The sequence below is a fragment of the Ruditapes philippinarum genome, unplaced genomic scaffold, assembly GCF_026571515.1.
Source record: "Ruditapes philippinarum isolate M1 unplaced genomic scaffold, ASM2657151v2 ctg4387_1_1_1_1, whole genome shotgun sequence".
Classification (NCBI taxonomy): domain Eukaryota; kingdom Metazoa; phylum Mollusca; class Bivalvia; order Venerida; family Veneridae; genus Ruditapes; species Ruditapes philippinarum.
Window position 1 is genome coordinate 6,854 of NW_026858585.1, and position 27,860 is coordinate 34,713.

At 31.7% G+C, this 27,860-nt stretch overlaps 1 protein-coding gene across 1 annotated transcript; it reads right to left on the minus strand.

Moving 5' to 3' along the window:
• Nucleotides 1–1,219: 1,219 nt before the first annotated feature.
• On the minus strand, nucleotides 1,220–27,782 carry LOC132753662 (leucine-rich repeat-containing protein 15-like). The gene is made up of 18 exons (XM_060744156.1): nucleotides 27,449–27,782; nucleotides 24,939–25,071; nucleotides 24,510–24,575; nucleotides 23,361–23,435; nucleotides 22,857–22,919; nucleotides 22,428–22,505; nucleotides 21,556–21,624; nucleotides 20,512–20,583; nucleotides 19,804–19,881; nucleotides 13,079–13,150; nucleotides 12,575–12,646; nucleotides 11,736–11,885; nucleotides 11,056–11,133; nucleotides 10,043–10,177; nucleotides 8,042–8,191; nucleotides 6,633–6,782; nucleotides 5,676–5,741; nucleotides 1,220–1,310 (listed from the first exon to the last, which is right to left on the minus strand). The coding sequence occupies exons 1-18, from the start codon at nucleotides 27,564–27,566 to the stop codon at nucleotides 1,220–1,222; spliced, it is 1,716 nt and encodes a 571-aa protein (XP_060600139.1). The 5' UTR covers nucleotides 27,567–27,782.
• Between the last annotated feature and the right edge of the window lie 78 nt (nucleotides 27,783–27,860).

Sequence of the window (27,860 nt, forward strand, 5' to 3'; positions counted from 1 at the left end):
CCCCATTCGTATATAAAATTGATTTATTTCATCAGTTACATTGAAGGTGAACTTTGATCAGGAACGATCTGTCAACATCTCGTTTTCTTGTCCTGATTTTAATAAAGTTTGATCCATGTCGTAAGTTAATGGATTAAAGGTATAAAAATGTTAAACTTTCGATGGGTTTAAGATTATGAAAACAAAATGAATTATATTGTATATAGTTTTTGAATGTTTGAATATTCATTTGATAATATTTCCCGACTACACAAATATACTTACAACGAATCTCCAAGAACTAAGTTTTTGAAATTATCTGTTTTGAGAACATTGATTCTATTGTTGGACAGGTCCAGCCAGAGTGTGACAGTAAGGTCGTGAAAGTCACCTCCATTTGGTAATAAAGTCAGCTTATTATTTGACAGATCGCTGAAATAATTTTGTTTCAAAATTATTACATATATTATACTCTCTTTAAATGTTGCGCAATAAAATATTGTTTTAGATGTAATGTAAGAATCAATCAGTTGACGTTAAAAAGGATAATTTTGTCTTAATTTAAGAGCAGCGAAATATTTTTCCATTGTTTTTAAGTGATGTTTAGGCTAAAAAAGCGAGTTCAGGGTACAAGGAATACTTTAATAAATTATCTCACAGAAGGATATTTAAGCTCTATATAGGAATAGTTTAATAATGATCCGCTGTATGCCTTAATGATAAATGGCAAGCTAATAAACATACAAAGTTATGAAAAAGTGAATTTTTAATAACCTAAAAGCACAATTAGTATATCATTTACCACTTGCCCCTCACCGCTGTGGGTTCGAATCCCGACAGGGACTTTGGATTCTTTCATGTGAGGAAGCTATCAAGCTAGCTTACGGAATGTCGGTGGTTCTACTCAGGTGCCAGTTCGTGCTTAAAATAATGCATGAAACGGCACCTGAGGTCTTGCTCCTGAAGTAAAGCTGAAACGTCGCCATATGACCTATACTGTGTCGGTGGGACGTAAAACCCAATCAAACAAACAAACAAACAAAAGTATATCATTGATGGAAAACACGTTTTTAAGAAGTATATCATTGATGGAAAACACGTTTTTAAGACAATGAAATAAATAAGAAAAAACATACAACAATGCGGGAAAAATTATAAATTACAATATGGAAACTGGTACAATACAAAAGTTTCATGGATTGATATATGTGCAAATGTCCCATCCTCTATCCACCCGATATCATTGTTTGCGGGCAGAAAAATTGCCTTCCAAGGGTGCGTCTTCAAAGAAGTTTTTCTTCAACTGAGCTATGTTGTTATTGTTTATATATCTGTAATGCATGTAGATAAGCTAATTAACATATTTTTCTAACCAATGTTCAAAACTTAGGCCAAAAACTGAGTAAACATTTTTTGTATATGGAAAGACTCTAATGTTATGAATCATCAAAATTTACGTTTTTAAAATAATTCGACAGTTCAATTTTTTGACACCCATGGGGTTTTATAGACTTTTCCAAAACAATAATTTAAGTTATACAATTAAAATTTAATTATACCATTATAAAAAAAAAACTCTGTAAACTTTATCAGAAAAAATTGATTATAAAGTTATATTGAAAGTACAAAAATTTAATGTAAGGTTTAAGGAGAAGTGCCAAAGGACCTTTGTAAAGCAAATTCCCGGTAAAAATATTATTTAAATTAAAAAAAAAATGAGATTTTTAACATTTTAAAACATTTCTATACTTTGTTGGCATTTAATTATTTTAAAACTTTTCTAACTTTGGCAATTCAAGAATTATTTATTTCACTGAATTAGTTTGGGTCCATTTGTACAGAAATTACAAATAAAAGTAATGAAATTTAATATTAGGGTATGTTTTGTTTTCCCTTTTAGATTTAAAAAAAAAATAAAAATGATTATACTTACAAATAAAATCCAAAGATGCACATCCCATAAAATGCATAGTCTGGAATGTATTTTATTTTCCGTTACTATGGTTAGCGTTTAAAAATGTAAAATTTTTGGTTTTCAGGTTTTTGAAAAGGGATTACTTGTGAAAAAATCCGGAATTCGTTGTTGTTCAGTCTCCTGAAAATAATAATTTACATATTTATTTATTTATTTATTTATTTATTAAGAATTGATACAAATAAAAATTTCAGCAACCACTTATCTACAATGATGTCATTTTGGTGTACAAATAACTATAGTCTGTCCCAACAAATCTGAATATTCCATTTTTTATTAAATATACATGTAATAGTAAAATCATTTAAATTAATGTCATGTTAACCCTGACGCCAATATCTCTAGGCATGTTTTTCATTTTTTCCATAAAGTCAGTAATATGGTCAAAATGTTAAAATTATTTTCCCCGTTGACTTACGTTGTAACCTGACGTGACGTCCATTTCAAAATGGCGGCGCCCATACAGACGTCATTTAGGGTTCGTCACATAATTAGCGTTAAATGTACTCGGTAATTATAAAAAAATATTCTTATTTACTTACTGATCAATAGCTAAATGTTATCATTAAAATGAAAAATGAGAACAAAGTTGGTGTCAAAAAGGCAATTTTACTAGCAAACCATTATTTTAAATAATCAATTTAAAATCATTTGATGTGAAATATCAGTAACCGCTTTATAAATTATAACACACAAAGATTTATATAATTATATAATTACCATGATATCACATGTATTTTATATTCTTTTTAAGAGAAAAAGAGCAATATTATGAAGTGATCTGATTAGATAGCTTTTCAATCAAGCGCGTATGTTGAATACCGCAACGCGGAACACTAGCTAGAAGACTAAAAAATGGTTCTTCGCTAATGTTTAATTTACATAATTCTGTAGTTGTCTGAATTTTGTCCATTAGTATGTATCACGTCTATTTAAAAATAATTAAATTAACCAGGTCCGATGGGATACAAAAATATCTTACCCTTCTTATTTTGGGTGCGATGTTCGTGCGCTAAAACTTTTCGTAGGTTTTAACTTTCACAACAGAAACCTGGCGTTAAAAATCGCCAACAAATATTATATTATCATGCAAATCTGACAAGAAATATATAAAAAGGGGAACTGATTCACTGTTTGTTCAGTATTGGTTTGCACAGTGTCTACTTCAACTAGCTCATTCGCTAATGAGAGAACACAGACTCGCGTGCGAGGAAAAATGTAAATTATAAGAATATAAAAATGCTTTTTAGTTTGAGCAACCAAACGTAGGCCTATACACTTAAAGCTCGTAAACACAGATTAATTTTCCGTCTCATAATTTAACAAAATGTCCAGAAATACCGACAGTGATTTGATATTATTAAAAATAAGATTGGTTTGGAGCGTTCAACAAGGGACAATAAGTTGTTTGTCTTTTGTTGTTGTTGTTTTTTTTTGTTGTTGTTTTTTGTAGACTCAAAGTGTTCTCGATGTTCTTGTTGCTTTTTATTTTTCTTTTTTTAATTTTCTATCATGCATTGCAACGAATTTGTTACATCTTGTAGATCCAGCTTTGTAAAATAATCATGAAACGACCACGAGAACATGTACATTTTAGAAACATTGCAGGTGCTCTCCCCCGTTCATCTTCAAATGAAAAGAACTTCGGCATTGGCTACGGAAAATAAACAACAGAGACTTGCCGTAGAGAAATGGAACTTTGCTTTTACAAGAAAATTAGACACTTTAGTGAAAAATCCTTAAAAGTCTCGAGGGTGACTTTATTTAGTTTACAAAAAAGTTTTAATTTTTATTCAACGTCGTTTTGTTAATTCATACCAGGCAGTTCATTTCCATTTTTAATGGGACAGACTATAATGGATGATGCATTTATCATGTGATTTATATATTACTTTGCAATCGTTAGCAAACGCTGTTCATGTTTTTGTTGAATGTGATCACATGTTTTTGTATCTTTCATTTCTTAAACATGATTTTACATTGAATTGGATTCAAATGGTTAATATATATCTAGTAATCTAATAGATTTTTCTTCCCTTCACTGCGATTCTTGGCGAATGGCGTTACAACTGTAATAATGTGACGTCAATTATAAAGTAATTGTGTTGAAATTGCAAGTGTAACAGGCTCAATCAATCCGAGCCTGCAACATTTACGATTTCGTCGTTTCAGGTTTTCTCTATACAATACCCCATATAAATCCCTTTATGCTTCAGTCTCCGCTATATACACATGCACCTAACAAATCTTATAAGTGGGCATCATTTGTGTGCCAATTTTGGTAAGATCCTGCTGAAATTTTCAATAAATACAGGTAAAGACATGATATAATATTCCAATTATTAAATTTCATAAGAAACACAAATTTGATGAATATGCCGAATAAACGTGATATTGTGTTATAAGCAAACGTCACAAAATTGATGTATCATTGAAAATTATTCTAATAATGTATGCCTGTCCTGACTGTTGATTACAACCTGGCAGGGTTGTCGTATGGATGTGAACTAATATTTTTCATAATATTGGAGTTTATTTATTCACTATTGGACACTTTTCGCATATTTGTAGGCGATGGTTTGTGACACTGCACCGAAACTTCTTATGAGGATGTTCATTTCACCCCGTATATCTTCTATTACATTTAAGTAAAGCTAGAAATTTTGGTGATATTCCATTACGTTGATGTTAAGAAAGATTGTTGGCGCTTTGGATGTGTGTATCTGTTAAATGACATCATGTAGAAACTGCAATCATATGTTGTTCTTTAGACATTCATAAAATCTCAGTATGAGGTTCATCATATTGGTGGTGATTGACACTGGGATAACCGTTAATGAAAATATTGTTAGTGACAGCAGTCTTCCTGAACTTCCCTGTGGAGTGCAATTTTCAGACAATCGCCTAGTAACGAACCAAGATTTCTTAAAACTAAAATCTACCACAAAATCATATTTACAACGATAAATCAGACTGCAGTGTTGCTTTCAAAGCCAAGGTAGGCATACGTTGATTTAGAATAAAAATCACAGATGTAATAATGTTGCGACATTTACTTTTTACGCACCGTCACATTTATTGGGCATGTGTGTTGAATACGTGTGTGTTATGTAATTAAATAACTGGAATATCATACCATGTCTCTCTACTGTATTTGTGAAAAATTTCAGCATGATACGGTCAATATTTACTCACATTATAAGATGTTTGTACATGCACACTTATAAGATATATATAATTCGTATGATACAATTTCATTTGTCATCAAATATTAGATGTTTTTAACTTACATCGGTGCATTGCAATACACCCAAAGTTTCATCTTTTAGAAGGTCAGTAAAGATAAGAGCAAGTACCACTTACACAGTGGATGAACTAAATTCCTTTACCATGTCCATCAAGCCCACACAATTCCATACATAAATTGTCTGACAATTACAATCACCTTTTAATTTCGATCACCGTAGCTTTCTTGCGAAAACAGGATATGAACTCATACGATCACAGTTATGTTAATTGGTTTTTTTAATTATATCAGACGCGAATTTTATCGTTTAATTACGTGTTCTTAATTGATCATTCGAAAAATGGTTTATTACTTTGAAATGCCGTTTTTAAGTGCTCATGCTAAAAAAGGTGAACAATTATATACAAGTATAAATTGTCATTTTTTAGCAAAATAAAAGCACAATATAATATAATGTAAAAGCTAGAGACTTACAAATGGAATACGTTTGTTGGAAACACATCGTTTTCTATGGCAAGGATGTTGTTGTAAGTGATGTACCTGATATGTTAAATAGAAACAAAATTTGAACATGAATAAAAACTTTTATAAAGAATTACAAAAAGCATGCTCAAATGCAAACTTTGTCTTTTTTTTTATTTATCTATTTATTTATTTTTTTTTTTTTTGTATTTTAAAAAACACAAGTTATCAAAGAAAGTTTTGTTTTCTTTTTTGGTACTGTACATGCATGTAAAATTGTCAAAGCGCTTTTAACAATGTCTGTCAGTGTGCTTGATTTTAACAATTCAGACAATTTTGTTTTCTTTAGGTGACGGTGTATTTTGCAGTGAAAACAGTGTCGCACTTTTTGTGCTGCTACACTGAAGACACATTGACATTTAACCCGGTCTTGTCAAATAATACTGGCATTGGGCTGACAAGTGTTAGAAATAGATCTATTTCCATGATGCTGCTTGCATATGAAGCTTCTAGAATCATTTTAATGATTCTAGAAGCTTCATATGCAAGCAGCATTATGGAAATAGATCTATTTCTAACACTTGTCAGCCCAATGCCAGTATTATTTGACAAGACCGGGTTAAATGTCAATACGCAGATGCGCAGGCTGGTCTGGATCCATGCTGGTTGCAAACGCATTACGTTGGTTTTGTCATGACTCGGCTCCTATGCTTTCGGTATAACCAGGCAGATGTACGTGGCTTGTCTCTAAGCAAGCATTTAAGACTACTACTTCTACTACATGCAAGAACACCTATAAGTAGTCATTGCAGACGACGAGAGTCAAACTTAAGATATTTTAATTGTAAGAAAAATTCGATGGTGTCAGTTAGCAATTATGACCTGGAAATACTTAAATATTATTATGTGGTCACTTTTGTAAATAAACTATGCTATTTCCAGGTATAAGTTAATGGTTTATATACTTACAGATGTGTAACTGTGGTTAAATTCGTGAATGCACCACTTTCCAGAAATGTAATCTTGTTGTTATTGAGTATAAGTACCCCAATGAAAGGGAGCACATCTGAAGATTTGACACAATCTGGCACGTACTGTATCAAATTAGCTGCTAGTTGTCTACAATAAAATCATTCTTCTGTTATAAAGTACCGGCTAAAATTGGTCAAACTTCGCAAGATAGCTCTACCACTGAACGCATGAAGGAGTGTTAGCTTTAAACGCACTTGCTAAAGTCCATTTAAGAGAAGTCGTAGTTTAACATTATGAGGGCTGGTTAAATGATAAAGTGCGTGACAGTTACAAATTTGAATTATAAGGAGACGTTTTCAATATATAAATACTCTACTGTGGCATGATTCTGGAAATAGAGACCTCTCTAGTGCAATGAAAACAAAAGAAAATAATTGAAAATCACACACTCGGTTTTGTTGAGTGTGTACATCATAGAAAGTGAAGCATCTCAAACACTAATAAGCAGTATTCGACCTTCAAAACAAAAGTATTGGAATCAATTATCTAAAAACATACCATAAAAATAACAATACCAGATTTTCTAAAAGGCCAACCTTTTTATATGTCACACAGAAATGGCATTTGCTGTTGTGAGTATAAGACGTAAAAGACGTATGGAAATTGAAGATTAATTGATAGAGAACAGAATATTTTGTTAAATATCAGCGATGCCCCTTTTTAGTGTCACAGTTTAGAATTGGTCACCATATAGGGAAGAAGATTTTGTAAGCGACCGCATAGCTCAGACGATAGAGCCACGGAATAATATTCCGAGGGTCCCGGGTTCGAGTACCGGCCTGGTTGCACATTTTTCTCACTCTGTGACATTAGCAATACCTGTCTATTTCGTAATGCTCATTTGCAGTCTTTACAAAAAAGAGTTACCATTATAACATAAATTTACCAAATAACATATGCTATGTCTTGCTAAACTATGATAGTAAAAAATGATAATATACAAATGGAAGCCTTGTAAAAAAAACTCCTTAATACTAAACTGGAAACTCATCAGATGGGATATTATCAATAGTATCCGATATTAAGCATAATATAAACGGTACAGGCTTGGAAATTTTCGCATTGATTCACTGCGTACGTAGTTAACCAAGACTGTTGCATTATTATGTAGTTAACCAAGACTGTTGCATTATTATGAAACACGTCAACAGTACTTAGATTAATAATATAGGGTTGAGATCCGCAGCTTGGAACAAGCATTCACTTCAACACATGCACATATCATACGATATAAGGGTTCAGTATGTGTCTTTTCTCAATCATCTGAATGTAATTAAAGCCATGAATTCAGCACTAATTAAAAGTTAATAAAATATTATTCAAACATGCTGAAAAGGATATCTTACAGCCTGTAAAGTACTGGAAGACACGCAAAACAGTCAACATCCATCTTGGATTCTCGTAATAGATTGTTCTGTAAGTACAGTTCTTGTAGGCTTTGTAACTCACATAGATCAGTGGTGTTGATAGTTGTTATTAAATTGCCGTGGAGATAACTGGATAGTTAAAAACAAAATATTCTATATATTAAGAACAATAAATTAATAATTGATATTTGTCAGTGGTCTGAAGGCAACAGATAAATAAGAAAATCTTCTTTTTTTCGTAGAAATGTCCTAAATTTAAATTACCTTAAATTTAATGTGTGCCCCTTAAGAATAGATTATGGTGTCCCATACACTAATAATTACTTCATTTGACCCGCGCCATGATAAAACTAACATAATGGGTTTGCGACCAGCATCCGCGCAGTCTGATCAGGATCCATGCTGTTCGCTTACAGTCCCTATTACAAGTAGAGAAACTGAATTTATAATGTCAAAATTAATAACATTGACATACAATGTCAGTTTAATAAGAAGTTAATTTCAAGCAAACTGACAAAAAAGAAAATCATTTAATAGCAAGCCAAGTGTAAATGAAATATTGATTCAAGATTAGATAAATAAAGAAATAAAGATAAATGAATAAAACGACATGTTTTCAGTTATAAGCTGTCGCTAAACATCAATTTTATAAATAAGAAAGAAATAACAAATGAGAATAAGGATCGACCAGTCGGTAAGATAATCTAATTAAACTTCCTGTCTGATTTGATTGACAGGTCAAATTAGCCAATCAAATAACAGCATTTATTATATACCTATAAATTTTCTCCCTAAAATACACGCAAATATTGAAGCGCAAATACGCTTCAACGGATAGAAATTTCTGACAAATACGGTACCATATATGGTAGTGCCGGACTATTTTTGACGTTGGTTCCAATCTTAGCTTTGTATAACGTTGCATTTGGAAACGGGAACCAAAATTATTAAAGGCGTGGCCTATTTGCAAGAATTACATATTCATCCGTAAGTCATGAATTTATTTCTTGACAACTACATTTCATTTTCTGAATAAAACGAAAAGGTATATAATAAAAGGAAAATTATGTTGTAGTAGCTTTCTGAGACTATGTTTTTTCTACTCGCAACGTTAGAAAAATGGTATCTCGCTCGACCTTCGGTCTCGCGAGATATTAATTTTCCACCGCTGCTCGTAGCAAAATACAGAGCCTCAGAAAGCTAGCGAAGTTTGAACAAGTAAAATGGTTTCCTGCGGTGGACATTTTAATGATATAAAGATATTTCATTTAACTATTTTCAACATTATTTGGGGGGGGGGGGATAAATAAACGTTTGTAACAGGAATATAGTTGACAATAATCGAACAATATAGAAGAAGGTCTTTGGAAACTGTATGTGACCGTTGAAGACCGGAGAAGGTCGAACATAAAACAATTATTTCTTTTTAAGAAAATGATTAAATAGGCCTACCATTTTATGAATAATTCCGAGCAAAAAATAAATAAAGTACACACACAAGTTTACGCAGAAAATATCTCTATTTATTATGGCAGATGCCACTACGAATATTTTAATTTTGTAGATTTTCAGTATAAACAATTTATTGTTTGTAAAATTTGAGATAGATATTGAAGAAACATTGATAATTTTCAAAGACATCATTCAAGTTTTTCCACCTTAAACGGTAAAATAATTATAGAAAATTAGAAATATCACGTAATAGATTTTTGTTCTCAATTAGGTATAATTCGGACTAATTCCCTACAGGCAAATCCGTAACGTACCGGCAAACGGTATTTAGCTGGGTTTTCGAAAAGGTCAATTAACCAATCATATACGGTTTACAGATCACATGCTCCTCCATGTACCGAAAACAGGTCACGTGCTCCTCCATGCCTCAAAAGTTAAACGCGTACCAATACCCTGCGGTCTCCAGACCGCAGGGAATAAGAATCATTAATATGTGACGTAGATTCGGGGTATGTAAAAGCGACTTACAGATATTGTGTTGCGGGAATGGCTGTGAATGGTACAAACGTCGTGAGTCTTTGTCTGTGTAGAGAATACTGGTTTTCTGGGAACGCTTCTTCTCCATATTTTGTTATGTTTGTTATTAGATTATTATCGGCATGCCTATATTGCAAAAATAGTATAGAATTATCATGGGAGTTATATCAGAATGGTTGCTTTGATGATATTTTGTTGTATGTATGCACCTACTTTCGATACATAAATCAGGGTCTTTCATAAATTTTTATATTTATAAATTTTTATTTTATATTGTATTTTATAAATGCATCTTAGTTTATAATACATGTATTTCGTTTTTTTAAATACATCTACATCCGACACTTATTTAATGATATTTCATTTCTAAATATTTCTACATCCCACACTTAGTTTTAAAATATGTAATTGCATAATTGTTCGTACAAACGACACTTTATGCCTTGTGGAGGACGTAAATATCGCCCCGTTCTGAACATACAGTAAACTATGTTATTTTCTCAATCTTTCAAGATCTTTCACCACGACATAATTGTTGTGTTTTTGGTACTTTAGTTCCTCCAATCGGATCTTTTTCTTGTTGGCTTGTTTCAATATTCTCACTAGAATACTTTTCATTCACATTTTAATTTATCTTTTGACATGTATGATTTTTTAATCTTACAATATATGAGTAAACTATAATATTGAGCCGCGTCACGACAAAACCAACATTATGAGTTTGCGACCAGCATGGATCCAGACCAGCCTGCGCATCCGCGCAGTCTGATCAGGATCCATGCTGTTCGCTTACAAACCCTACAGCAAATAGAGAAACTGATAGCGAACAGCATGAATCCTGATCAGACTGCGCGGATCGCAAACCCATTAGGTTGGTTTTGTCATGACACGGCTCATATGATTTAGCCAAGCTACTTGATAGCAGAAAGTGACATGTCTAAATGAATCAAACTTCAAAAATACGATCATGATTAATTCAAAGAAAGTAAATGAACAAAACTTACATCTTTACTAGATTAGGATAAGTTGACTCTGAAAGAACTTGGTGTGGAAATGTCGCCAAATTGTTACTACCAACAAATCTGTAAATAAATATCTTTGCTGAATATAAATCATCAATTGTATACATATTATGATTATGATTTATATTACGATGTATAAGTTATGAAATAATGTAACTGCACCATTTCCTTCTATTGACTTGGACCGAAAGTTTAAAGGGACTACACTGGGGTTTTTTTTCACATGAAGGGACTTGAAATACCTTTATTCGAGACTTATGTAACATTTGATATAGGTCTTGAGTAGTAGTAGCTAGTGTACAGATTTAGAGATTAAAATCTCATTTCGTTTTCCAAGATTAATTGTACAAAATGACAAAAAATGAAAAGCATTACAAGGCCTTTGACTCAAACCGGGCTAAAATCGAGCCAAAATCGATTTTCAACTAACTCTTGAGTATATTTCTTATCATCTTTTGCAGATAATTCTATTTCAAGTGCATCATTTTATATACACCATGATTTTAAATTTTATGTTTGTTTAGGCATTTTGGCTTCAGTGGAGCTCCTTTAATAGCGCTTCTTCTTTTGCCCTTCGTGTTCGGTCTTTCATTTATTTTTGCCAACGAGAGTTAATTAGGAAAGTAAAGTTGAAAACACCGGTTTATATGAAACATACTCACAGCTCTATAAGATTATCAATGCCAGACCAAGCATTGTAAGCAATTGACTCCAGGGGCGTGTTCTGGGAATGCAGTCGTAGCTCTTTGAGTAATGGAATGTTCTCGATTGCTTTACTTGTAAGGTGTTGTATGTTGTTGGCGTGCAGGTCACTTTAAAAAAGATGAGCATATTTTAGAATCCTCCTTGATTTGCAGTAAATGAAACACTTTTATAAAAAATCCAAGCATTGTATATTCAACAAATACTGGGCACGTTACTACTTTGTATCATTTGTTTGTATTCTGTTCTAATGCCGATTTTTACATAAGCTTTGGTTATTCCTCGGCGGTTGATCTATCGAATTGGCGTTCCTGGATAACTAACCCGTAAAAACCAATTCTCCGCATGTGACTGGCTACTAATACCACATGATTTCTGAAACAGCGGTGAGAGACTAATGACCATTACTGTCAATGTCCGAGATCAAAGCCTCGGCTGCAGACCTGGATTTCTTATGTCATGCTTTCCTTATTAGGTTAAGCGGGCGGACATTTTGTATTAAAAAAGTGGTTGAGAGATATGGGCGTGAATGGTGGGGTTTTACTAGTATCCTAATATCTCATATAGAATTATAATATTAATTTAATTAGCGATAAGTATTGATGTTAGCTAAGTAAAAGACCAACACTGGTGTGCAAGCTATTAGAGTAAATAAATATTTATGATTATATGAACCAGTGGTTTTATGTGTTCTTTCAAAATTACAATTACAAAATTTCCACTGATAAATTTATACTATAAAACAATAAGCTTAATATTAATAAGTATGAAGCGATATTTGTATCACCCCTTTACGTACAGATGAACAAGAGCAGGTAAATCTTTGAAGATGTTAACATTAATTGTGCTCAGTGAATTCTGGTGAAGTTCTCTGAAGATAAAATAAACATAAAGATTATCTTTACACGAGTATTTTCTCACATAAAATAAAGGTACTGTAGTACGTGAATATATTTTTACAAATCATGACTAATTCTTTGATTTTTCACTTGATAAGTTCTTCTGGCATTGTTTCCTGTTTAATGCAACCGTAAAACAAAATGATATATTTTACATTGTATATTTCTTTTATAAAAAAAATATTTTGATTTAATATCTAAAGACCTTACATGGCTAGAAAAGTTAAAGTCTACATTAATATTTTTAAAATTATTTGATTATTGTAACATTTAAACGTTTGCATTGACGACAAATTATATAGAAACAAAATACATTCTGTCATACCTTATCAAATCTAAACTCGTTAAATACTTTGTGACATGATTACTTTTCTTTAAGTAGCTGAATAGGAAATGTAACTTACAATATTTTCAATGTTGGAAATTGACTAAATGAGCCTCCTTGAATGTAAGACAATTGATTATTACTCAAGTTCCTGGAAGACAAAATGAACGTAGTTTAATATTAGTCTACCTAGTTTGTTACCAATATTTTTAAGTAAAGAACAAAATATTACATCTTATTCATGCTTATTTCGAAAGACGAATCTATTCATAATATCCATGATAACTTGTAACACCTAAACATTCAACGACACGACTACTCAACGCACATCATCAGCAACATAAATTATTTTATATATCTGATGACAGGCGATTCTATATCCAAACTCTATCCTAAATATTTAATGACACGGCTACTTTTCGCACATCTTCAGCACCATCGGCTCTTTAAAGGTGTTCAATTTACGATACTACATCTATTGTATGGACAAAATGAAGAATTAACTGTGACACTTAATGTCATTTTAAACATTTACGCCATTAAAATATTTATAGAATTAATAGTGTAATACGGGTAAGTACCGAGTCGGCACAGAAAAACAGGAACGATGCTCTAAAAAAGATCCATTTTCACCTTGACACTGCTGATACCAAACTTGATTTGTTATTGCCATCAGTATAGAACATTCCCAGGCTGCACAACTGTGCAATCATTAAATTTTTATCTTCACTTCCCCAAATTCAATAATGGACAATTCCAAAAATGGAAGCTGTACAAGCCCATTTAAGAAATTCAGCAGGTTAAGGGCTATAGTCAAGTCAAGTCAAGTCAATTTGTTTATTTAAGTCTCACTTTTGTACATACATTAACAAATATAACAAAGTTATAAAAGAAATACGTGTACAAAACCACTCTAAAAGAGTTATGAGAGACTAAGAACATGATCATCAATAAAAACACATTTAAAAACAATATTAAGATACTAAAATATTGTTAAAAGCTGAAATATATGGTGGCAATAAAAATTATATTACACATATAAAACAAACGCATACTAACTATTAATCTGACTTTGACTATGATACATATATGTACAGAGTAAAAATTAGCCATTATATGATAAATTGCGCCTCACACATAATATATCAAAGCAGGCTTTGGCAGAATATTTTACAATATTTTCATTTGATAGCAAATATATGAATTTCTCACTATCACTATACATTAGAAATCTGTCATTAGTTTTACATATGTCGATATAAAGCGCCTCTCTTATTTGCGAATAAAGTGGACATTTAACAAGGACATGTAGCTCATCTTCAATGCTATTGAATAAAAACATATATTCTCTCATAAATTGGTCAAGCTTCATAGCGACCAGTCTCGATTTTTAGAGGAGCAACTCCACATCTGAATTTAGATAATGCGGCCCTATAATGTCTTTTTATTATTTCAGACTGTACATAGTGTTCAGTTTTATATTCTTTCTTAAATAGTTTATATTGTCTTAGTTTGTTGCCTTTTGTTCGTCTACTAACACAAGAAGTTGAATTTATTCTCGATGACCAATCATTTTTGAAATCCAGAAACAGTTTGTCTTGCGATAAATTCATAAAATTTGATCTCTCATACTGGCTATAGTATTTGTTTAATATTAAAGATTTATCAAGACACTTTTGTGTAATTGTATCTATATCATAGCACCAATTTTTCATTTTGTTTCGTATACTATATGACCATTTAAATACATGATTATTAAGTCTTATGGATGGCATATTATTTAACATAAACCAATGTTCGAGTGTAGATCGCCATTGTCTTATCCGAGGGGGGAGCCATCCCATGTCGCCTGTAACTGCGTCGTTCGGAGTATATTTGCCTACACCAAGGAAGAATCTGCAGACACGATGGTGAACTGCGTTTATCGCTGAGTATTCTCGGGTTCCCCATATTGCTGCTCCGTAACTGATCACTGGCCACACAATACTGTCGTATAATTTAGTATAAACTGCATATGGCATTCCACCCATGAGTTTGAATTTACTGATGATTAGACCGAGAGCACGAGTAGCTGATTGAGCAACGTATTTTGCTATTTTGGCGTAATCTAAAGTTTCATTGAGCATCAATCCGAGATATTTATATTGCGCTACACAGTTTATTTCGTTGCCATTTAAGGTAAAATTATACTCTGTTTTCTGGATGGATGGATTACGGAAATGCATGACTTTAGTTTTGTCAATGTTTACACACATTCTGTTCTCAATACACCAATTTGCAAGCTCATTCATAAGCGATTGAAGTTCTATTTCATTTTCAGCAATAAGGACCAAATCATCGGCGTATAATAGGTGACATATATTTTTTCCATCGACTTTTATTCCTATATTCATATGATCAAGCTTTACACTCAAGTCATTTATGTATATGTTGAAGGCCGTCGTAGATAGGAGACATCCCTGTTTTAGACCAATATCAACGTTGAACCAGTCTGTGGTATAATTATTGACACGTAAGGCGCATTTCACATTTTTTTATATAATGATTTAAACGCGTTTAGCATATTTACTCTGATTCCAATATTTTCTATTTTGTTCCACAATATTTGTCTATCGATTTTATCATAGGCTTTACTGAAAGCGACGTAACACACAAAAGTTCATTTCTTCATTTTTTTTCCTACAACTGATAATGCTTGTTAAGGTAGATAATTGATCAATTGTACTCCTTTTTTGTCTGAATCCGTTTTGTGAGTCTGATATAACCTCATTTCTTTCACACCATTCAACGAGCCTATTATTCAACACCGAACAATATGCCTTATATACTGCTGAGGTAACTGTAATTCCGCGATAATTGATTGGATTACTTTTGTCTGCGGATGGGTTTTTAAGCACAGGAGTGATAAGACCAATGGTCCACGCGTTTGGTATTTTTCCTGACGCAAAACACGCACAAAACAGCTTGTGTAGGAAATCGATGCAGGGCAAATTTCGTATGGTCTCTGCGGGGACATTGTCGTGTCCAACAGCTTTGTTTTTGTTGAGTGACTTAATAGCATTTTCAACTTCTGTTATTGTTATTCCTTCATTAAGACATTGTCGGTCATTATTTTTTGAATGTGTATTTGTAAATGAATATTCATTTGGAGAATAGTTAGTAGGCTGATTTTCGCCACTAAATAAGTCTTTAAACGCATTTTTCCATTTGTTTAGGACTTCTTGAGTCGATGTACTGTATGTTCCATCAGTTCTTTCAATTTCCATAGGAATCGTATTTGTTCTTTCTGACGCGATTCCAACCTTGCCAATCGTTTTCCAAAAGTCTTTTGAGCTTTTACTTTTGCTAGATTCTAATATTTTTTCCTGCGTTTCATACCAATATTCCCTTTTTCTTTTCTGCACATTTTTATCGAATAATTTTCTTGATTGAACATATTCTTGTTTCAATAATTTTCGTTTATCCTTATTTTTGTATTTAGTGCCCATTTTTTCTTTCATGCACATATTATTCCAAAGCGAACTTAAGTATTCACTCCACCATGGTTTCTTTTTACGACGTTTCTTGTTAGATTTAGGATTTATAGTCACTGTCTTGGGGTTTAAGTGCTTTTACATCTGTTCATCCATTATTTCAACAAACTCTTCGTATGATTTGTCGATGCACTTCTGTTCATTCTGATCTCGTTCAAGAGCGCGAATGGTGTCTAATAATTTCATATGTGTTTCGTGTTCATTCATAAATATGTCCGGTATATTTGATCTATTGTATTTCACAAAGGTTGTTTTTTCTTCAATTTTGCACTGTTCTGCTAAGTGAATCTTTTCTTTCAATTTTATTTCCCACGTTAGCACCGAATGGTCAGGTATTTTAAAATTTTCAATTGTTGAGATGTCAACTGCTTCACTTATCAAATCACTAGTTCTTATAATCTTCATGTCTTTGAAGCGGTGTAATTGTTCATATGGCACGATACAATAATCGACTACCGACAATCCTTTTGAAGATACACTTGTAAAATCATTTCGGGTAAAGTTTCTGCCATTTAATATGCACATATTACTGCTAAGAAGAAAATCAATTAGCGCGTCACTGTACTGGCTCGAGTAATAATCAACAACATCTCGTTCGGAAATATTGTCAACTCCGGGTATGTAGTCTTCATGCTCGCCAATACGAATATTAAAGTCACCTACAATTGTCAATAAAGCACCATCTTGATATTCATATGTTTGGCTTAGTAATGTGTCGAAAAATTCATTTACATTCACTGCTCTTGTCGAGTTGGACGGAGGAAGATAACATACACATATTCGCATGTTTTCATTCGACATTTTGTCTTTCAAATTTAACCAAAGTATATCTTCAGTTTCATTGTCAAGTATATTAATGTTATAATTCTCATATAAAGCTTTCTTCACAAAAATTCCTACGCCGCCACTACCTTTTGGTGCTCGTTTGTGTATTGATTTCCGGTTATTTCCGTACCATTTATAGCCGTCAATATGTAAGATGTCATTATTCTTTAAATGCGATTCAGCGATGCATACGATGTCTAGTTTCAGATAATCAAGACACTGTTTTCTCAATGTATAGTTTTCTGAGTTCATATCTTTGCTAAAACTATTCGGGTTCCAAAACCCGCACCTGACCTAGTATCTATCATAAAAGCCATCTGGTCTGCGGGAGTCATAATTGTTTATATCTCTTCCAAATCTACCATTTCGCTGACTATTGGTATCGCGTGATCTCCTGTCACGTGACTCGTCGTATCCTCGATAATATCTTCCATAATCTATGTGCTCGTTTAATCTGTCTTGTTGTGTCAGACGACGGTTACGGTACCTAACATCTTGCCAATCATCCTCACGGTAGTTATTTGATCTTACACTTTCATATGCGTAGATCCTATCACCCTTCACATACAACCTATCTCTACCTACAACGCTTGCGATCGCCTAAAGATTTGAGATTCTTTTTCTTTCTTCAATCGATCTGAACTCATCAATGTACACATTTTTGTATTTTCTATTGTTTCGCAGACTTTTCTTAGTTTTCATAACTGCCATTTTGTCTTCCTCTGAACCTAATTGCACCATAACTACTCCAGTATCTCTCATTGACTTTGGGGCTTTACGCTCGGCATTTTCTACGTTGATTCTAAGATTCATTCGAACATGTCTTCAACGAGTTCTTTTGTATTTTCGGGCGTTCTTTCTGGAAGATTTCTTATAACAATATCCAGTGATTTGTCGTGAGGGACAGTTGTTGGGTCTATTTCCATTTCGTGTTCGGAACTTGTTTTATTTTTAAGGTTGGATGTTTTGAGCATGTATTTCATTTCAGATCTAACTTTTTGAATTTCTTTATTGAATTCTTTCTTAACTTTCTCTATTTCGGGAGACATTGTTTTGTGTACACACTCTTTGATTGTCTGCTCAAAACTAGATTCCATCTTTGTCATTCTTTCAGAGTGTTCACACACTCCTTTTGTCATTTTTTTGACATTTCGTTCGCGAGTAGATTTATCGCCTTGACAACACACTCATTTTCATTTTCATTGACATTCACGCATTGTGATTTGGAACTATCCGCCGATAAACGCCGTTTTCTGCCTTTATTCTCCTTTGTGGTTTGTGATTGTGATTGTTGATTCACTTTTGTTTGTTTGCCTTTTGTTGATTTAAGTGCTTTGACTGTGCGGCGTTTTTTAGTATGCGGTATCCCGGACGTTGGTGATTCGCCGGATATCAATGACTGCGACTGCGCAGCACTCTCCGCGCCGGTATCTTTAGCAACGCTCTGGTTACTCATATCCGAAACATAGTCCCGACTAGCCATGTCCTGGGGTGGTTGTGTCTCGTCATCTTTCGGTTTCTGGGTCAAATCGTCATCAATTAACACAGATATAGAATTGTCTAATGTCTGAGCCATTGTGAACCAGTTATGATTGCCGGATCGAAATCCCTTTATAATATAGATCTATTATAGTTTGTTCTAGATTTCGCTTTGAATATCACTATAGTATAAAATCATTCAAGCGTGACGAATCCACCGGACAGAGGGAGGTGAGCGATAATCAAATTTGTCCAATTATTCATAAAATAACTAAGGCCGAAGGGCGATGTTAGTATGGACACAATAAATCAATCAGTCAGTCAATTTATCAAAATTGATATACCATTTACTGCGAAATAAATCCACAAATCTGACTTAATCCTATATATTAAGTCTATTATCCACTTATAACCACTTCAATACTAGTATATGCGCCAATGCGACTGAAGCTATAAATCCCTTTGTCTTTGCTACTATTGTCTTTGCTATATGTTTGCGCGATCTACAAACTGTACTGATTTGATAGTTCCTTATAAATGTGTTAAAGTTTTGTGTCTGTACAAGAAAATATTAACTTATCATAACACTTTAGTTGTAAACGATTTAATTACGAATTCTTATTTATACGCAAAATAATGTAATGATATATTGTCGGAGAATAACTGCACAAAATATAACATAAATCATACAATGAATGTATAACAAAGTTATGAAATACCCAATGATATTATGATTTCGAAAAAAAGAAGGAAATATATCAAAATCATGGACAATGTCATGTCACAAAAATATCCACGCATTGTTTATCGGAAATAAGTCAAAATGTTTCTGTACTTATATATTAAACGATATACGACGCTTATGGTACCAAGGTGAAAAAAATGATAAAATAGTAAAATTAAGAATGGTTATTACGATTTATTTGACAGATGTAATAGTAGTTATAACTATTTTTTTTATACTTACAGATGAAGAAAATTGTTTGTTGCTAAGGGAGCAATACTGTTTTTCGATATTCTCTCTATCGAGTTGCCATCCATACCTCTACAATATAAATTAGACGGTTCAACATTATCTCAATGGAAAATACATAAAAATAATGATACATGATGCCATTTTCTCTCGAATGCATTTATTTACAATAAATAGTGCATTGTATAAAATCATTCAGCAAACTAGAGCTTAAATAAACAAATTTATGTATCATATCACCAGTGTCCCATTTTATTAGGACATAAATATGAAATTAAAGATTGAAAAAAAATAAAGGGAAAATGCAGAAAGGAAATATTTCCCGCGTAAATAACAAAATGTAAACCAGTAGATCAGTGATTTCTACAAAGCAGTATGTGTATTGGTTGCATAAAATGTGTGCACGTGACATAAGACATACACATTTAGCTGGTCGACTTTAACAATAAGTTGTGATGAGTGTATTAATATTGCGGAATTCAGCATAACTAGATGTTTCATTCTTTTTTTGACTTGATATCAAGTCTGATGTAATAACTGAACAATAATATAGTTAACACAGGCAAAAATGATACTATTACAGGCAAAAATGATACCAAATAAAATAGTGAAATCAGGGGGGGAAATAAAAATGCTATGTTAAACATGTACATTGGTAAATCAAACAGGAACAAAATGATTATTAAAGATAAATGTACTTACAAGTAAACAAGGGCCGAAGTATCGCCAAATATCTTTTGCTGAATTTGTGTCAATCTGTTATTTCCAAAACTCCTACAAATACAAAATAAGACATGTTGGTAAAGTCGATGAATGCTCTTTGACACCACACTTTTGTCAATATATTACAATGCTAAATTTGAAAATGTAAGAAAATGTGAAAATTGATTTAATCATTATCGTCTTTGACCACTCAATTTATGTTCAAACCAAAAATGAAAGACATTTTCTTTAAATATAAAGACTGAAACAGTTAATATGTAACAAGAAGTACCTTTAAAAAAATACTCGGCCAAATTCAAACTTGCATAAGATAAGCTACTACTAACCATGCTTACCGTAAACATAACATTTTATTCGTACTCAATAGTTTTATTTCAGTTCATTTTTGCCCTCAATGTTTTTCGCCATTAATCGTCATCTTAGATTTAAACAATATTACAAACATTATTTGATTTTAATCAAAATGGAATTTGATTTGCATAGGAATTTGTAATAAAACAAAAAATTAGTAGATACTGTACGAGAATTTTGCAACTGTAAATTAGCAAAAAAATTGGTTTCAATCGTCTTATGCACAGTTCGAGAAGAGATTTCGTATATATCGTATTTATTAAATAGCTGTTAGAAACATCTAGAAAATATCATTATTGTGTTTTATATATTTATTCTGATTTATATCTTTTTCCAACACTTCTTGCCATCGCGCAATCAAACAGACCGCTACCTATAACGGAAGCTCTTCTTAAGTATCAATCGAACAGGTTGTTAGTGTTAAAATGACCAATGAAAATTCTGCCTATATTCATTTCTATACATTTAATTTTAGCTGAAGTCAAGTTGAAATCAGACGGCCTTCAGCCGAAAAATCCATATTAATTCATTAAACATTGATTCAAGTGACCCTAAACTTCACCAAATCTTAAAGACTAACGAAGGAATCCTCCAACCAAATATCAGTTTATTAAATATAAAAAATCTGCCTTCTAATAAAATATAAACATGGTAACAAAATTTAAAACTTACACAATTCGTAGATTTGGTCCAGAAATCATGTTATCTGGTATCCAATAGATTAGGTTGTCCATTAGAGCTCTGAATGACAGACAAATGTTGTAAAAACAAAACAAAATAATAAATCTTAATATCTGAATAAGAAAGAAAAGTAAGTTCTTACATTTAATTAAGATTTGTAAAGTAACTATTCATACATGTGTATAGAATGCTGAAAAGCCCGTCATATTTTCTATTTCAGTTTTTTGAGAAACACCAGGTTGAAGCACAAAATCAATAATATATACATTTTTATCACTGTTAATTTCCGCTATGTCATATGGGAGTTATTCTTATCGTTACTGTAAGTGTACCATCTGACTAAGAACATATGAAGTAATACTTTTTTGAAATATATCTAGCCACGTGGTTTATTTTCTAGATCCATCCGCTAGCAACGGAAGTTAGTTGAATATTTATCAAATGGAACAGGCAAACGATAAAAGCATGAAACAAGAATTAAAAACGTGTGGTAGTCAGATCTGAATACTTTTCAGATGTAAGAAATCGTAGTTGCATATTGTAATAAAGGAAAGGTATAAAAGTTGATAAGAAATAATCTTGAAATGATCACCCTGCTCATAACCTTGGCGTTACAGTGTTTTCCCCATGATATTATAATACTGTTACCATTGGCGTTACAGTGTTTTCCCCATGATATTATAATACTGTTACCATTGGCGTTACAGTGTTTTCCCCATGATATTAGTACTGTTACCATTGGCGTAACAATGTTTTCATCGTGATGATGTTATTACTATCACAAACAATGGACCAGATTTTCGATATACCTAAACATTATATTAATGCACTTACATCCTCAAAGAATATATAATAAAACTTACATTCGTTCAATAGTGGTCGGAAACTGCCAGCCCTGGTGTGTATTAGTATCAATTGATACTTTATTCCCTGCTATGTTACTGTAAATAAAACAACAGATCTTAAGTAATCTTAATTTATTCTTAATTTATTATGAATTCAGAATCATAATTACTATTATTGTTTTAGTATTGAAACTATATCGTCAAAGATCCGTGCGCTCTGATCATGGTGTGCTGTAATCGCTACCTACTCAAAACTCCCTTAAATTGATAAATGGTTATGTTCAGACTGAAAGCTGCACAAGTCCGTGTGATAAACTTAAATATTTCTATTAAACGTGTACATTGTAAATCAACTACAATAAAATTTGTTCGCGTATATATTCAAAAATAGCATCTGCATAAAGATGCGAGTGATGTATATATATAAAAAGGGGTGGTCGCACTTACAGGGTTACAATCGCTGTGTTGGAAAGATCTGGTATATGATTCAAGCTTGTACCTTGGACTTTCCTGAATAAATAATAAAATACATTCCAATTTTAGACATAGCATTGATTCCATATCATATACTGAGCTGTTATCGTAAACTAAGAAATTATTTTACTAGATTTCATTTTATGTATTTTAGATAATGTTTCTGACAATTATAATACACCGTATACGACTAATTAAATATCATTCAAGTACTAAAAGCATGCAGCATAAACAACAAAAGACCATTTGCATATTCATTTATCATGTTTTATTTATCTTTCCTACGCAAATATTGTATAACTGATTTGTTTATTTGCTGAAGATGTAGAGATAAATTGAAATATAAAATAAAATTATAAAAATCTACTTTCGTATTAGTTAAAATTAAATAAAAGACATGTTTAAGCACAATTAGGTAATTGCATGTCAGTATTTGGCCAGGTTTTACAAAAAAAAAATACATCATTTATTACTTACAGATAGTTAAGTTGTGTTAAATTCTCAAAAGTCCTGTCTTCGAACAATGTAAAACTTCCACAGTTCCAAATTTGTCTGACAAAAAAGGAAAATAAATCATTTTTTAAAAATATTTAGCACATTATTCTCATGAAAATTTATTATACTGTACAGTCTAGTGCTTAACAACTGAATATTTTTCACATTTGTTTTAATTTTTTGCAACGTTCCGCATGTCGACAGCATACATATATATAAAAAAATATTAGCTTCAACAATAATCCACATGATCAACGAAAATTTCTAAAAATATCCTTGAGAGTGTTGTTATACAGGTAGGTTTTATATTTTTACATTTTTCATCAATTATTGGTAAATCACCATTAATATAATAGCCTATCTTTTGAATTTTAATACTTATTTAACTCAGCGAAAAGTGAGCACAATGTCACTTTAAGTGACACAGCGAGCAATGAGACATCATCTTTGTTTAAATATCAACTTTTTTTCACATTTGCAGATCATTTTACGTTAAAGTGACATTATGCTCATTTTTGTCATTGTCAAGTTGACCTGAATAGACTATACATTTCAAAAGATTGTCTGTTATAATAGTGATTGACCAACAGTTGATACTGGAAAATGTTTGAGAAAAAATATAAATCTGCCTAAAATATAAAAAGACTGCCAGACTCTTTATTAGGTGTGACATTTACATGTATAATAAAAAAATATTTCAGAAACTTCACAATTTTACTTAAGTACTATTGTACAAGGTCTTTGGACAGTTCGGCCTTGAAATAAGGGGTTTACATTGAATTAGTGTCATTTTTCGCGACATGTCACATTTTTATGTAAACATAATATTGTTATATACAGTAAAGAGAATTAAAAAGTTGTCTCTTTTTCAAAATATAATTTTAAGTTATTATATCTGAATAAACATATTTATCTTCTGGTATCCAGCGCAATTTATGTCATTTCCGACTGCCCGGAATAAAATCAGCCATATGGACTTTAATGTTAATCTTATGTCTGGAATATTAAATGTCCTTTTACAGCCATGGACAAAAATACTGTCAAACCTAATTTCCCTCAGTTAAACGTTTTCAATCTAAGATAGAGTTGTTGTTATTGTTCCCACTGCTAACAATGAGAATGAAAAATTACATTGATGTAGTTGACTCCGAGAATGTCCCCGCTGTGATGTTCGGGATGGGAAGGTTTGCTAACACTCTGAAATTTAGAAAAAAAATGATTGCTTTTACTTTATATCATACAATATATCCAACGTGATATCCCGATCAACAGCAAGAAATCATTTGAGTAATATTCAAACATATATACAAGGATGGGTCAATATGGAATGCAACATGGTCAAAAAAAATAACAAAAGAGCAAATATTTTACAATTTTCCATTTCATCCCTTCGAAATGATCTCCTACAGAAATACAATGTTCAGAAATCTTTAATTAATAGATCACTTAGTTCTTCATTTTTGGTTTTGTTATGGGGGCGTTCTAAAATGACAATTCCTAGCTTAGTTTCAGCGCTCACTTCGCATGGTTAATATAATAGCTAAAACTGATAATACATACACGGAATTTCCGGAACATGACGTAATTAGTCCAGCTGTTTTGTCATATGAACATCCGGAATGAACTTCAGATGTATAGGGACTATCAGGGAGATATCCATCGGTGTCAGAATATAGGCCATGGTCACTATCATCTGTAAATTGATAAATGTGTAAATAGAGACATGTTTAGTATTTACCTTGGCAACAAACTTTATTTTGTTCAAAAATGTAAAACGTTTATTTGCTTGTAAGCCAGGATGTAAAATGAGCTGATAAGGTCATTATGGGAGTTTGGTCACTGCCAAAATGTGTCTTGCTCCGAGCACGGAACAAATTAATTGACACATAAATTTATTAATACCGTTTTGCCTTCTTGTATTTTGACATTGAGCTCCATTAAACTTTTGACTGACTTTTTAAAATTCAAACCTAGGCAAAAACACTAAGAAATGGAACAGGTTAATGGACAAAACTTTGAGGATAATAAAACAATAAACAGAAAAAAAGTTTACAGTGAATAATATTATCTATTTTTATGTTACTTAACAATCAATTTATCATTTATTTATTTATTTATTTATTTATTTATTTATTTATTTATTTATTTCAATGACAATAATACATTAACGTTATAATTTATCGTTAGTCTGATAAACATGTAGTAAATAAATGGTTTGTCAACTTTTCAAATTTTGAAGTTATTGATAATTTGTTTATAATTTGAATATTGATATAACGATAGAGATACTAATTACAAAATTACTCGGATAGAATTGACAATGAAAATTAGGACCATGTTGACATTGTAAATTTAAAAATCAATGTGTCTCAAGAGTTTATGAAAGGAACAAAAAAAAGTTATCGTACGGTGACAGTATTAGTGACAGTTAAGATTTATTTTTAGGTTTTTTTTATATATGTCATGTCATTTATAAATTTAGTTTATACGAATTTATTTTAGTTCGATTGTCCTGGAAGCTATAAGCTCGAATCCGTTCCTGGAACCAACCAGTACTTAGCAATGAATGTAAAGTTATTTGCTCTGAAAGGAAACACCGGATTGCCCCTACCCACGCGGTCAGCAATCCTTAGATTTATAGTCCGACGCGTTAAGTAGTTTAGATCTAACATAACTTTATTAAAGTTTAAAAATGAACAATTTGTAGATTTGTATTTTAACTACTGTTATCACAGGTATAAAATTCAATTTAAAAGGTATCAAAGTCATACTTAAAACACACATAAAACACTTGTAAGCAAGCTATCAGAGAAAAAAATCAATTCAAAGATGAAATACTAGCTGAGATATGTGACTAACTTCTTTTAACTTTTTAATTGTGATTTTCTCATATCTAATGTACATTTGAGTCAGACAAATTAGACTCAAATTTCACTGGCGTCACTCGTCCATACCGTCCGATGAAAATAAATGCTTTACTTTTAGAAGAAAAAAAAATACTTTAATAACCTCTAAATATTAGCGTATTTTTCATTATGGATAACATCGATTAAAGTAATAGGCAAACTGAATGATTGAAAAAGAATTGCAGACTCGGTTTGATTGATTCTGCTCACGAAAGACTATGAACTCACAACATAGAAACCTAGAAAAAAAATCAGTTACCAGTATTTTATGTACTGGCATCTATGAATTCGGATGACTATTAAAGTAAGACAGCTCTGAAATGATGCAACATGTATGCTGCATAAATTACAATTACTCGTCACTCATATTTTTTTGTAAAAATAAAGTGTTTTATACTAAGTCCTCAAATTTTACGTTTTCATAATTGTCATTTTGTGTTCTCTTGTGTATTTTATAAATTAGTGGAGTGTTAGCGATATTTTTTTAAGTTATTCAGATCACGAAATACGTACATGTACAATTAGCAATGGTTTGATATGGTTACAATGTATTTAGTATTATTGCAATATATTTAGAATTGCAGTATTAGTGACAACCAAAAAGAGTTGGTGAACAAGCAATTTACTTACAGAAAATTAAACTTTTTTATATTGAAAAATTCCACTAAAATTTAAGGGAATTATTTGTAGTAAGTCTTAGTCCGGAATGAAATTCGTTGAATGATGATGAATTCTATCAGTCCCAATACTTTTCTTATAAAACAAAATCGAAATTTCGTCGGTGAGATATATTCGTATCATCTATTGATAAATATAACGCAAGTTGAAAACTCATCATTAAATCAAATAAAAATGCATGTAATAACGAATAATGGAAATAATTTGCAAAGTGAATCATATTCAGTTATTGTATAATATTATAATAAAAACCATAGTAATATTAATGAATGTAAAAATAATAAAATTGTTGTTTAATTTGTGTTTATTTTATATTATTTTTTACGTGGGTGTGATTATTTTTCAGATAAGCATGACTTAAAAACTCAAACATGTTCTATACATGAATGTGTTTCGTGAATTTTATATAAATAATTTGATACATGTTATTGATATGAACAATACATACGTTTGATATAGAATGCTTTTGACATTTAAGAAACTAACCTGCAGTATAGCTTATACCATCTACCCCGTATCTGTTATTGTAGTAGGTGTGACCTTTCCAAGCACGTGCACAACCAAAAAGCACGTGCAATATGATATATTTCACGATCGTATGCATATTTGTGTTTCTATGAAAGATATATCTATAAAAATCGACACACACACTCCCTCTTTACAGTAATTCAATACTTTTTAACAAACTATTTCCATTTGAAGCGTCTTTAATAGTATTACAAAGATTTATACACAAATCGCCTGCTTATTAAATCTTTGATTGTTTTTTAAGTAATAAATTCACAATCAGAAACAAAACGTGTACATTTCTATAACAAATATATACTAAAATTCATTTCATGCGCGGAATTCACTTTAAAATGCCAGTAAGAAGAAAACATTTAAATTACATGTAATC